The sequence below is a fragment of the Cotesia typhae genome, unplaced genomic scaffold, assembly GCF_013202065.1.
Source record: "Cotesia typhae breed Kobodo isofemale line unplaced genomic scaffold, CoteBio_Ctyphae scaffold_152, whole genome shotgun sequence".
In the NCBI taxonomy this organism is placed as follows: Eukaryota; Metazoa; Arthropoda; class Insecta; order Hymenoptera; family Braconidae; genus Cotesia; species Cotesia typhae.
The window spans coordinates 10,495,256-10,508,737 of NW_027423776.1; the positions used below are offsets into that span (position 1 = coordinate 10,495,256).

The 13,482-nt window shown below is 34.3% G+C and overlaps 2 protein-coding genes across 24 annotated transcripts in view; one reads left to right on the top strand and one right to left on the bottom strand.

The window, feature by feature from the left end:
* LOC141536125 (uncharacterized) overlaps positions 1-8,683 on the bottom strand; it is a 79,870-nt gene extending 71,187 nt beyond the window's left edge. For 12 of the 22 annotated variants that reach the window (XM_074256402.1, XM_074256404.1, XM_074256408.1 and 9 more), the window contains exons 1-6: positions 8,534-8,681; positions 6,190-6,411; positions 5,043-5,443; positions 4,690-4,936; positions 4,109-4,277; positions 2,502-2,642 (exon numbers count right to left, since the gene is read on the bottom strand). In XM_074256402.1, the coding sequence (XP_074112503.1) occupies positions 2,502-2,642; positions 4,109-4,277; positions 4,690-4,936; positions 5,043-5,443; positions 6,190-6,363 (1,132 nt within the window). In that variant the 5' untranslated portion in view covers positions 6,364-6,411; positions 8,534-8,681. Of the gene's footprint in view, positions 1-2,501; positions 2,643-4,108; positions 4,278-4,689; positions 4,937-5,042; positions 5,444-6,189; positions 6,412-7,705; positions 7,859-8,533 lie in introns of those variants that run through there. The other 10 variants (XM_074256394.1, XM_074256395.1, XM_074256391.1 and 7 more) reach the window with 5 other exon arrangements.
* A 166-nt stretch (positions 8,684-8,849) lies between these two features.
* Psq (pipsqueak) overlaps positions 8,850-13,482 on the top strand; it is a 31,032-nt gene continuing 26,399 nt past the window's right edge. Inside the window, exon 1 of one of the 2 annotated variants that reach the window (XM_074256418.1) lies at positions 8,850-9,947. In XM_074256418.1, the coding sequence (XP_074112519.1) occupies positions 9,940-9,947 (8 nt within the window). In that variant the 5' untranslated portion in view covers positions 8,850-9,939. The remainder of the gene's footprint in view (positions 9,948-13,482) is intronic. The other variant, XM_074256421.1, reaches the window with a different exon arrangement.

The following is a 13,482-nucleotide window of genomic DNA, read 5'->3' on the forward strand; positions in this document are numbered from 1 at the left end:
CAAATACACACGTTTGTTAAGAGTTATACTACTGAAGGAAGCGTTGCATGCAAGACGTAAGAAATAAAATGGCACAATATGGAGGATTAATTTTTTTTTGCTCACACTTGTGATTAATTATCGTACGAAGGACCTTATTATTTTTTTTTTTTTTTTTTTTAATTTAATAATTAAAAAAAAAATTATTTTTAATGAAGAAATAAATTTGGGACTAATCCCAACGTGCAATTTAATTTGGGGTCAAGGCCGATCGTACGTAATTAAATATTAAATCCAATTGTGAAGAAAGGAAAGAAAAGAATCGAGAAATTGGAAAATAATATTAAATAAATGTAAATAAAAATGAAGTGCAAGCGTGCCATTTGAGTGTGAACACATTGATGTCCCGTATTTAAATTACGATTATCCAAGAGTATCCTCCCTTTTGTTAGACTATTTTTAATTTTTTTTTTTTTAAATAATTTAATTAAAAAATTAATCAATATTTATAAACTATTTTGTTACCAAGTGTAACAAAATTTCTACAACACAAACACGACAAAGGGTGGTGTCTTGACTCTTGTATGGGGAATTTTTTTTAATAGGGAGTTAGCGAACGAACGAGGAAAATTTTTTATTATTAAAAATAATAATAATTTTAATAATTTAAAAAAAATTTCCTTTTTCGTTGTGGCTTGTTCACAAACATTTATATTGATATCTGAACTACGCGCTGCAGACAACGTGGTACAACATCGGTACTAAAATGCGAACTCTATGTAAAAAAAAATAATAAAATAAAAATTTTAAATAAAAAAAAAAATTAAAAAAATTAATTAATTAAATATTGGACCTTTAAATTGTGGGTAAAATCTATAGGCTTCATTTAACCGCGTCCACGATTCAAGGTAACAAGTCTCTGAATAAAAAACGACCATCGATCAATGCGAGCAAAAATATTTTCCGGTAAAATAGATTTAAAAATCTTACGGACGATTAAAAGTTTTAAAAAGGCGGACGTAAAAATAGATAAAATGAAAATTTAGAGGCATCGACCGCTAGCATTGACAGAGAGGTCGTTCCCTCTCTCTCCGTTTTACCTTGAGCATCCCACGTTGGACCGTCACCGCTCGACGATCTCTAACCTACACCGATAGACTATTTATCGCCGTAAATACCCGATAAATTCAACTGCACGTGGACTAAATTAGCCAAAAGTTGACTTGACCGGTTGCTAAAAATTTCCGACATCTGCGAAATTAAACGTTGACTCCTTTGGCTTTGGCTTTAGCTTTAGCATCTGGTGGCGACAGCTGTACAGGCAGATGTATAGCGAAAAAACATTCAACAGCTGCGCGTTCCCATACCCGAAAAAAAAATTTTTTTTTTTTTTAAATAATTTACTCAATATTGAAGATTGTGATTTTACGTTATCTTGATACGTGTCGCGAGAGCATAGAACCCGAGAATGGAATCTAGGTCGTGCTCTCTCACTTCTTAGCTTCTCACGAATGTTAAACGCGTCCGTTCTATTAAAGCAGAGAAGAGATATATATATATATCTATATGTTGATTCAAGTTGCCGGCCATACGCGGATGAGATCTCTGCCTTTTGCGAATATAAATACGAGTTAGCAGAATTTAAAATTTTTCTGGCTCAGTATAATATATAATATATAATATTATATTAGGATGCTGGTTGTCTGAGACCCCGGGGGGGGGTCTTTCAATACCGCACTGGTTAGTTGTTGCGATAAGTTTCTCTTCTAAGCTCTCAATAGAGACCAAGGCCAACAACTTTACGTGGGAACGTCTCTGTGAATAGTCTCTCCCCTTCTCTTTAACAGTTAAAAATTTATCAAGTCGACCGGCGAATTTTTAATCAATTTTTTTTTTTTAAATTTCTCGCTACTAAAAAATTAAAAATTTTTTTTTTAATCATCGGGAGGGTGTTAATTAATTTTCTTCTGCTGGTGGATTATTATCAAGGAGAGAGAGGACGCGACAACACGTCACGAGAGTTAATCTCGCAGCGCGTGGAAGCGGAAGAAATAATAATTAAAATAAAGATCCAAATTGAAACATAAAAAATAAATGTAATTTTTTAGATATATATTTTTTTTGGGAAAAATATATATGAAGAGTGCCCTAATAAAAAAAAAAAAAAATAGAGAACTGAGAGTTCTTTCAGAGACCGTGCTACGCTTGAAACAACACCGAATTCTTTGGTTGAACCACATTGTCCGGCAACGTAAAATAAAACCTCGACTCGCCTGCGCAATGGGCACTTAATTTTTCAATTAAATAAAAAAAAAAAATAATATTGGAATTTTATCTGATAATTTATAAATGAGTAACTCATTTATCGAAGCGGAAATTTACGCGATTGCGTAATCATTTTGATATATATATATATATATATATATATATATATATATATATATATAAAATGGTGGGATTATGAAATTGTGCCGATTGTTACGGGAGCCGAAGGCAGGTATAAATTGGCGAGTTGTGCCTACCTTGAGAGTCGCGATGAGCCTGTGCAGCTTCCTGGGCCTGCATGAAAACTTCATCGTTAGAACCAGGTGCTCCAGCAACTACAGATCCGACAACGCCTCCCGCGTTACTTCGGTCACCAGTTACGTGCCACGATCCAAGGCCTTTAAAAAAAAAAAAAAAAAAAAAAAAAAAAAAAGTTAAAAATAAAACTTATAAAAAAATAAAGTCATTAAAAATAAATAAAAATTTCATTTAAAGAATAATTTCTTATCAAAGATATTTTTATGGGCTTGACATTTATTTTTATTTTCTATAACAAGCTAGCAATTAATTATCTACATGTGATACATTTTTTTTTATTATGTAGTTAGGAATGTTATTTTTCTTTCAATTAAAATTAAATAACAAATACTGTCGAGAATCAGTCTAAAATAATTATCACCAGTTCATTGTAGATAAAGTTATCATCTAGGATAATTATCAAGTATTGGCAATTAAAGTCGAGTAGGAATTTTCATTTTAAAAATTCCTTTTAGTAAAATATTACAGTGAGTTAATTTATTTATTTTTATTGTAATATTAATTAGGAAACTTGAAGTCACTATATCAATTGTAAACAAAAAAAATAAAAATTTTTGCTTTATTAAATAATGATTTGGGTTAAATTGCACTGTACTTTCTTAGACATTGACGTTCTTACAAATATAAGCTCATTCCTATGTTACGCTCATCAAGAGCTTTTATTTGAGTACCCACATGCATTTTTGATATATTTTTCATGTATACATATATATAAATATATAAAATATATGAAAAATTGATGTGGGTACTCAAATGAAAGGTCTCGATGAATGTGACATCGGGATGAGCTTATTTCTTTGAAAAAGGTCAATATTTCACAAGATAGATAATTTCTTAATGAATTAAGATTGATGCTGAATGACTAAAGCAGAGGCGGGTTGTCTCCAACGGCGTCTTACGACATTTAATTTTTTCAAATAAAATTGCAGAGTAGATCGATTAATCCCGTACATTTCAGATGCCTGAGTAGTACTAACACCTTGCTGTAATATTGCCTCCAGGGATTTTTTAACGCAGTCTAAACTATATTTTCTACCCTGCTTGTTGGCGAGTGACTTAAGCAACGCGGACACGTCAACATCCGGACGCGATTCTCGTCGCTGATTAATATAGCAATTTCTGACAATCGATACCTTTTTACAATCGAGGAAATGAGATGCCCAGCTGGTGGTGTCCGTCTCACCACCAGCGACCAAATTACCTCTCGTACAAGACCGCGCTCCCCCCCTACCTGCAACGAGGAAACCCAAGCTCTAGATGGAGAATTTTCCTCCCGGTAATGTTAGGACAAAATAAACGAAAGATTGTTCAATCATTTCTTAGGAAATAATTGAAGAAAAATTACCGCGTTTGAAGATTTTTTTTTTCGAGATTCGACCTGATTTTTTATCAGCTGATCAACAGTATCTGTTATTTTTTTTTTTTTTTTTTTTTTTTTTTTTTTTTTTTTTTTTTTAAGTAGAAATTTTATTCTTTAAATTGAAAATGAAAATAAAAAATTAAAATCTGGGATAAATTTACTAGGGATTAAATTTTAGATACGTACCAGGGTGGGAGGGGTCGTGAGAGGGTCCAGCTCTGTTTCCGTCATCCATAGTATCATCCATTCCTTCATCATCAAGTGTCAAGTCTTCAACACTGTCCTCAGCTTCATCCAGGTACTCAGACTTTGGCTCAATCAGTGTGTCATTAGGCTCAGGTTTTTCAACAGGCATCTGTAATTAATTATTTAATAATTAATTATTATTATCGTTATCTTAAAAAAAAATTAATCATCAATCATTTAATTAAATATTAATTATTGTTATTTTTTTAAAGGATTAATAAAAATAATAAGACAATAATTATAAAAAAAAATTGTATCATGCCGTTTCCGCACTGAAAAGTGTCATGGTAATAAGACGCGACAGTAGGATAGAGCAAGAACTTAATCTGCCAACGAAGCGAGAGAAAATAAGTATCAAACTTAAATTCCATTAGGCGCTGGCGTAATCAGATACTTTATTTTTTTTTTTTTTCCACGAAAAATAAATAATAAAATTTACTCGCGATTTTCGAAGAAATAAAAATAAAAAAAATCCAAGAACCATGAAGTTGAATAAATGAATAAATAAATAAAATAATTACCGGTAGCATATCGTCAGCGGGTTTAGTCAGTTGTTGCATAAGTGCGGATCTGCCAAGAGAGTCAGATGGGTCAGACATTGATTTCTCATCGGCTACCGGGGCAACACCAAGAGCAGGCACGTTCATGGGCTGATGAGACATGTCGCTCGAGTTTGAGGTTTCGTGGTTGTCAATTGGGTTGTCATCGTTTAGACTTCTTCGCCTGTATCTTTTACGTTTTCGTCCGTTTGGACTTACTGAGCCTTCCCTGTAAGATAAAAAAAAAAAATTAATTAATAAAAAATGAGCAAAAAAATTACCAAAATGATTTATAAAATTTCAGGTCAAAAAAAATAAATAAAATAGATAATTACCTGGAGGAAATGCCTTTTGATAAAGAGGGACTTGCGGAATCTTCGGGTAAATCGCCAACAGAGGCCTGGGCGAGACTTTGACGAGGAACTTTGTTGTTTTTCTCAATTGTGAGGCCGGAAGACGAGTGAGGAATGTCCAACGAGGGGGCTGAGGGTTGTACAGTCTTTTGTGATCTTGTTTCTGCCTTACTGCTACTTGTACTACCACTGCTGCCGGTTTTACTTTCCGAGAGCCCTTTGATTTGTAACGATTCGGCGGCTTTTAAAAGAGCTGCCAATTGGTCCTGAGAGATGTTAACCTCTCCTCTGTACATGTAGTCCATCATGGCTTTAAGTTCTTTAAACTTAACATCTTTGAGGATGAAGACAGGATGTTTGTCATAGTGCTCACTAAGAAGACCCTGTTGAAAAAAAAAAAAAAAATCAAATTAAAATCTCAACTTATTAAATCATCAAAGTACTAAATTGAGACGAGTATTGATTGAGTCATAAGGGCATAAAAAGTAATCAGGGCAAGTGCCCTGGAACAGCCATCTTGCTTTCCCTGTATTGATCAGGACTAACCGCAGGAGGGGAGGCAGATTGCCCCCTCTTTTCGTCTCTCCTGTTTCTCAGGTCTCGCGGTTCTGCTTCTGCTTCGTCTGCTAGCCGCCATCTTGTGTTTCGACATCACCTCCTCACCTCTCTTTCTATTTGGTATTGATCTAACGCTCGCTCGAGCTGCTGACGCCAACCACTATCGACCTGGTCTTTCATATTTTTTTTTTCTACCTCTCCCTAGTTATTTTCTCCTTTTATTCTCATGAAACTCAACCAAATGACTCAATAGTTGAATATTTTTACCGTTGCTTTTTTTTTTTTTTTTTAAATTATAAATTACTACAAATTTTATTTTTAATAAAAAAATTTTCAAGATTTTAATTAAATTTTTTTTTAATGATTTTAATTAAAAATTTCTTTTGAAAAAAAAAATTATCAAGATTTTAATTAATTTTTTTTTAAGTGAAAATTTTCGAGATTTAAATTTAATTTTTTTTTTTTTAAATACAAATTTTAAAATTGTAATAATTTTTTTGCAACAATAAAAATATTTTGAATAATAAATTATTAAAAATAAAAAACAAAGATTAATTATTTTGATATTTACCTCAAAGTATGGACTACACGCGGAGAGGACTACTTTGTGGGCCTTAAGGTATTTCCCCTCCGCTGCCAAGGTGCAGTCGACCAAGGTACCGCTTTCCAGCAATGTATCAAAATTTTGAATTAACGTCGTTTGATGATTGTTCCACCTAAGGCAGAACTGCTGATCGTCCTCCATGTTAACTTCTCTTTGTCTCAGCTTTGTTTCAATAACGGTCAGGATGAACTGGCGGATCACAAATAAAAACCAAAATTGAATAAAAAATTATTGTTATTTAAAAAAATCATCAGTCTTGGCACAAACGGTATTTAAATCGCGCAGCTTTATTAATAAAACTTAATAAAAGGAAATAATAAATGGTGACGCGACGCGAAAGCTCCGTGTTGTTGGAGAGAAGCTTCCAAAATGGCTGTGATGCAAGCGCGTCCGGCTAGTCTGGCCTTTTTCCTTTGTGCGTGTCCTCCTAACGGTAACGACTTTGCTCTAAACCACCGAGTGGGGATGATGCGAGAGGTGAACTAATGTATTGCGCAGACGCGATATGGAAACTTCGAGTTATCCAATTCTGCGCGTCAGCTATCTGCGCAGCTAACGACTACCGGCTTGCAAGAAAATCAGGGATGGCCCCAATAATTTTCGTGCCCGAAAATCTAATTTGTAAAAAAATTAATTAAAAAAAAAAATTTTTTTAATTTTGAAATTAAAAAAATAAAATTAAAAGTTTTAAATGTCAATTTAATTTGGTAAAAAAAAAATTAATTAATGCAAAATTTCACAATAAAATGAAAAATCAATTGAGAAAGTTTAACCGCGCAAACTCAGTTGTAATGCTAGTACTACTACTATTATTATTATTATTATTATTATGAAATTAAATGGTGGGAGCGAAGCAACGATCGACCAACTTGATTATTAACGCTTGCGCGCCAACGATTGCGTAATTTATTTATATTATTGAGATGGAATTGCATTACCCATGTTGAGGTAAAAAAAATTAATTTATTCTATTTATTTAAGCCAAAAAGGAAATTAATTTAATTATTTATTCATTTTAATTGAATTAATTATTGTTGGAATATTAATTTAAAAATAATAAAATTTTTGCGTTGTAAATTTTAGGACCGAGCACAAATGATTAGTCCCCTCTTTTCCAAGTACGAATTCCCGTGGAAACAACGGCAACAGGGGCACTCAATATGGCGGCGAACGGGGTCGAACCCGGACAAAATGGCGAAAACTCGAAAGAAAATTACGCGAAAAAAATTAAATTACTATTTTAAATTAATGAATACGTCGTAAGCTCAATACATAATCTACGGCGATTATTTAATCGTTAAATAAATGTAATTAGATTGTTATGTAAATATCATTTGTTAGGGATTTAGTATTGATCGCATGCATGATTTTCCAGCGTCACGTTTGCGTTTCGCGGAATTTAGATTTAAAATCCGATTAAAAATAATCGCGAGATTAAATTGTTATTATTTTTTAATGATGATAATTATAATTGATGACTCACCAGAGAATATAAATTTGAAAAAAATCACAGAATATTTTTAAAATAAAAGTTAATTAAAATAAAACACCCTGGAGCTTCCAACACGACGTGTGTTCTAAGCACTGCCCTTCGCGACAATGGCGTAAGTTCCGTTGCCCGACCCCACTCTCCCGTCGCCACCATAGAACCGACGCGCAACGCCGGCTTCAAGTGAGAGAGAAAGAAATAGAGAAATTTTCGATTACCATGCACGTACCGACCCCCCTTTTCCGGAAACTCAACCGTAAAAAATTTTGCAGACTTTTTTTTATAAAAATTCAAATTTATTTTTAAATTAAAAGCGCGCGAAATTTTAAATTGTTTTATTTTAATTTAAATTAAATATTTTTTAAATAAATTTAATTAAAACACGTGCTTTTCTAAAAAATAATTAAACGTCTATTAAAAGTCAATTTAAATTAATTATTATTTTAAAAAAATTAAAAAAGAATAAATGTTGAAATAAAAAAAATTTCACATAGATTTGTCGCGTTCATGGACATACAATGGCCGCCTAGATGAACAAACGAGACAAGATGGCGATGCGTGAAGAAAAAGCGCGGAAAAATGACGCAATTAATTCGTAAAATAACTCTAAAATACAAAAATTAAAATTAATTAAACTAGTTTTAATATTTAATAATAAAATATCAATAAATTAAATTATAAAACTAAAAAAAAAAACCGAGTTTTTTTAAAACGTGGAAAGGACGCCGCGTCACCATTCGCGTAAAAACAATTTAAGTAAAAAAATAAACAATAATAAATTTGTAATTGTTAAAAATTTTTTTTAATGGATGACAAACTCACCTCGTTGGCACAGTCTACAATATCACAAATTGTAAAAAAGGAAAAACTATCTCCGGCTGACCGGTCCTGTTACACTATCCGAACGTCTTGGGATCTTTCAACACAATGGCTGTGGAGGTTCTTTGGGTTGCAACGATCGAACGAGGTCCAACACAGCCCAGCAAGCTTCGACGGAAATTCAGGAACTCGGTGGGGAACAAGCGGCGCAGTTGACAAGTTACGGGCGACTACGCAGCTGCTAGTTTTCTGTGGAACGCGTCCAGTGAAAAGGTCCAAGCCGGCTCAAGAAATTTCCAAGGCCCCAGATAATAAATTTTTAGAAAATTTTAATTGGAGGAGTTGACAGCTGATAAAATTACTGTGTAAATAAAAAATGTTAAAAAATAATAATTTGTTTAAAAGAAAATTTATGAGAGAAGTTTGAAATAGTAAAAATAATTTTTAGGTTAAAAAAATTGAGACCGGGAATGAAAAAGTGTTGATCCGAGCCTGGTAATCCTTAGCTTGGCGTCGAGGATCTGTGTAGCTTAACGTCGTGAATGCTTGGTGGGAAAAGGCGTGGGTTTCCGTTCGTCCGTCTATTCACCACTTACTACACCCGGGCTCGGCCAGAGCTCCTCAGCAGACGGAGAGAGAGCGAAGACAGCTTAGCAGAGGAAAAACACGGAATGGAGAAGGAAGAGGAGAAGTGGAAAGCGGGAAGAGAGAACTCGGTAGTTTCTGAGAGAGAGAAACGGGGTCCACAACAAAATCGCTTAATCGGTTTGCGCATTTGCGCTCTACTCTCGAGAACTATACCAAACTGTATGTAGCTCAACATCATCAACCAGGAGCAGAGTATACCTGGTACCAGACTATACTCGTCCTCTAGGACTTTATTGTAGCTCTCAGCTCCATTCGAGCAACACTAGCACGTACATACACAACTAGTGGCACCGTCTCGCTCCAACTTGAGGACTTGCATAAGAAACGGAACCACTAACACTGGCTGCTCTCTCTCTCGGGCCTTCCTTTAGCAGAGGCGAGAGCGAGAGACGAGGTTGTACTGGGTTTTACACAACACTCGCCGCTTGTCACACGTCGCGGTGCGACGTAGTCGTGTTATCATACATCCCGGTAACAAACGTGATTTATATTTATTTATTTATCCTCATACTTTTTCACTCACGTATTTGCTTTTAATTGTTTAGATAAATGTGATTTTAAATATTTCAACAACTGACAGTGACATAATCTGCGATTTTACTAACTTTTTTGTTTTGTTGGATATATTTTATTATTTATTAAGATTGTGATAAGAAACCGCGAGTTTTTTGTTTAGTTTGTTGGTGAAAATCCGGGCCCCAGGCCCAATATTGTTATTTGTTTTTATCAATTACGTCAACAACTGAGCTGTCATACAGGTCATGGTAAGGTACGATAAATATTTTTATTATGTTATTTAATTATTTTTACAAAAAAAAAAAAAAAAAAAAAAGTTAAAATAATTTTAGTTAGCTGATTGTTATTTAAAGAGAGTGTATGTGTGTTATTTTTAAACGCGGACGTTTGACACCGAGAGAACGTGGATTTGTTTTGGACACTTGACGCGCCAAATTTAAATTAAACCGCTCGATAATCAATTAATTAACCATTAATTACCGATTAATTATTGATGATATGTTTTTATTATTATTACTAATGATAATAATTATTATTACAATGAAAAATAATTGATTAAATATTAAAAATTGACTTGAGATGAGATTTAAAAAATTGTCACGTGTTTGTCTGGCTAACAAATAATTAATGTCAAGCGTAATTATTTATATTTAATTGGCATATTTGTAAAGGTATTATCCATAAATAAAAGCACAATACAATTGGATAGCAGTTGGCCCAGTTAAGCTAGAAAGGCTGAAGAAAAAGGAGCGTAATTGAAGTGGCAAAATAGAAAAGTACAACATCAAGCAATTGATTGTTAGCATCGTCTGCATGCGAGATCCTGGAGTGAATTGAACTCAAGATAAAAAATAATAAAAACGTTTGGTAATATTAGACTTGCTGCGAAGTGAGTGACAAACTCAAGCAAGTTGAGAAGGAAGAAGAGGAAGAAGAAGAAGAAGAAGAAGAAGAACGCATAAAGATTTTCTTGATTGAAATCCTGATGATTCTCGCATCGGTTGCAGTGATAAAGAGAAATGCTGGCTAGAAAGCAGGTCTTGAGTTGAATCTAGGCCACCCCGATGCTGTACACATTCTCCACAATTTAACAGTGTTCGTCTCGGCCTTGCTTACTTTACTTAACATTACATTACTGCTCTCTATAGATTCATTGCGATGGTCTTAGCCGTGATCTTACTGAAATATCTATTTAATAATCAAAAACTCCATTCACCAATCCACAGCTGACTCTCTCTCATCTCCATTTCTTTTTGTTCTCTGATTCTCTCAGGAAGTCCAAATGAAGGCATAAGACACATACATCACATTGAGAGAACATCAGAGCATCAGTAAAGGATACAGGAGTATTATGATAACCAAGAGCTGAAACAAAAAGCAAATTTATAAATTGAGAAAGATAAAAACATGAGGTGAATTATCATGGTTGACAAGCAGTTAAAGATGCTCAGAATGAAAGGAGCTAAAATGAGAAGCTCTCTCTCGCCTTTTGCGTCTTTGTCATTTTCTCTTTTGTCCCCTCTCGACATCTCTCACAAACTAAAACTCCAAGTTGGTTCTTTCCCTCGATTTCCCTCTAGCTTCTCCATCTCCACTTCCACCTCATCCTCCCACATTTATATCTCATCTCTTTTTCTTTATTTCCTCTGTTCTGCTCCTCCATCTCTACACTTCTCATCACAGCCTTATACGTACACCTTTTATACAGAAAAATATATATATATATATATATATATATATATATATATATATATATATATATATATATATAGAACAGAGTCTTCGATTTTTCGCTACCATACTTCGCTTTTATCTTTGTCTAAAAAGAATAATAAAAAAAAAAAGAAGAAAGAAATAAAATATAAAAAATAAAAAAAAAGGAGCTCTTTCCTCGTTGCGATATCTACCGTTATTCATCCGGACATTTCTGGCCATTTTTCTTCCTTTTCTCTCGTTTCTTTTCCCCTTTACTTTCAAGGATTGTATTTACACATATACACAATCCAAAGTTAAGTAAAGTGAAGGCGGGGAGCCGGGGGCTGCTGAGTAGAATGGAAGTAAAGTCTCAAAGCGCCATGAGAGGGATATAACACACAAGAAGTAAAGGAAAAAGAGCACGGAGAGAGACGTTAAGAGAAATAAAATGAGGAAAAAAAAACTTCCTTCTCTTTTTCTTTGCTCGGTGCTTTAGCTCCTTCACTACAACTTGCACAGCCGAAGCAGACGGTGTATTTTTTATTTATTTTTTACCCTGGCAAAGAAGCAGAAGCAGGGGCTAGGCGAGGAGAAGAAAACTCCGAGCAAGAAGATGGCAAACCCTCCTCGCCTTTCACCTCTCTTTCTCTCTCTCTGGTTCCTCGACCGGCACCCGCCACCCACATCCTGTTTCTTCAGCAAACCCGACGAAGACTCAACTCCAGAGAGAGGAAAAAGCCTTCACTTCTTATTCTACAATAGTAAAACGTCTATCCACTCGTTATTATCTTTCTTATTATTTTTATGCCTTTCTTCCCGAATTTCTCCACCTTTAATTTACCCAATGCCTCTACATCCATTCGTTAAAAACAAAACTCCTCAATTTACCTTAATTATTTTTTTATTTTTTACTCTGGGAGTTATCTTCCGGCTCTGATAGCCTCTCATCCTCCGGGTGAACTCTCACCGATTCCTACTTGAGGATCCGTACATATTCTTCCAACCCTTATGCCTTACATTCTATACCTTATCTCTCTCAAGTTTCTCATTGTCCGCTTGGCCATCTGTCTCCAGCTTTTTCATCCTCCAGTACCACCGCTTTCATCCCTTTGCTTCACCCCGATACAAAGAGACTCTCTTATCCTTGTCCGCCCGCACTGCACTCCCCTTTCCCTTCTTCGAGTCTTCCTCTTTAACCGTTCTGCACCCACACCTTCCAAATAAAACTAGTGTAGTTCTGTAGTTACTACAATTATACACACTAGCTAGCCCCTGGTCCCTTTCTTCACCAGTCTAGTATGTATGTATAATACTTCTAGCAGATATATAGAACGGAATAGAACTCAAGTAGCAAACCCAGAACATACACATAGGAAACCCAGGAAAAAAGCACCCTCTCAGAGAACCCATTTCCACCCTTTCCCTTTGCTATACCATACCAAGACCTCGCTATTCTACCTTTCTTCGATCCATTCTCTACATCTCGTGATATTTTACCTCCTATTTTTTTATTTTATTTCTCTAGACATATATACTTGTTTTTTTCCTTTTTTAACCTCATTTTTTTCTTCAACCTTATCGTTTTTATTTTATTTTCTTCCCTTATTCTTATTATCGCCTGTTTTTACCTTTTACTTTTTTATGTCATCAGAGTATACGCGAAACACCATGTATAATATCTGAATTTATGTCACGATATTTTTGAGAGAAAGAGACAAGGTAAACTTAATATTATATTACTCGCTGCACGTGCATCTCTTCAAACTTTTAAGGGTTGGTTCAATTGAAAAAAATCTCATGCTTGTATCTGTAATTTTTTTTTTTTTTAAAGATACATCGCAAAAAATACATGTATGTACATTTATATGCGAGCTATGTCGTAACGTATTCTAGTTACGGCGACCTTGAACGACGTCACCCCCTATGATACTCAACTGCGCATAATGCGTTCGTATCTTTACAAATCCCCCATATAATACTATCTAACTCGGGATTATTTTCCCAACCACCCTGTGTAAGTGTATTATATTATATTCTTATTTGATAAACTTGGCTCGTTAATTATTTTTTTTTTATTTATTTTTAGATGAAAT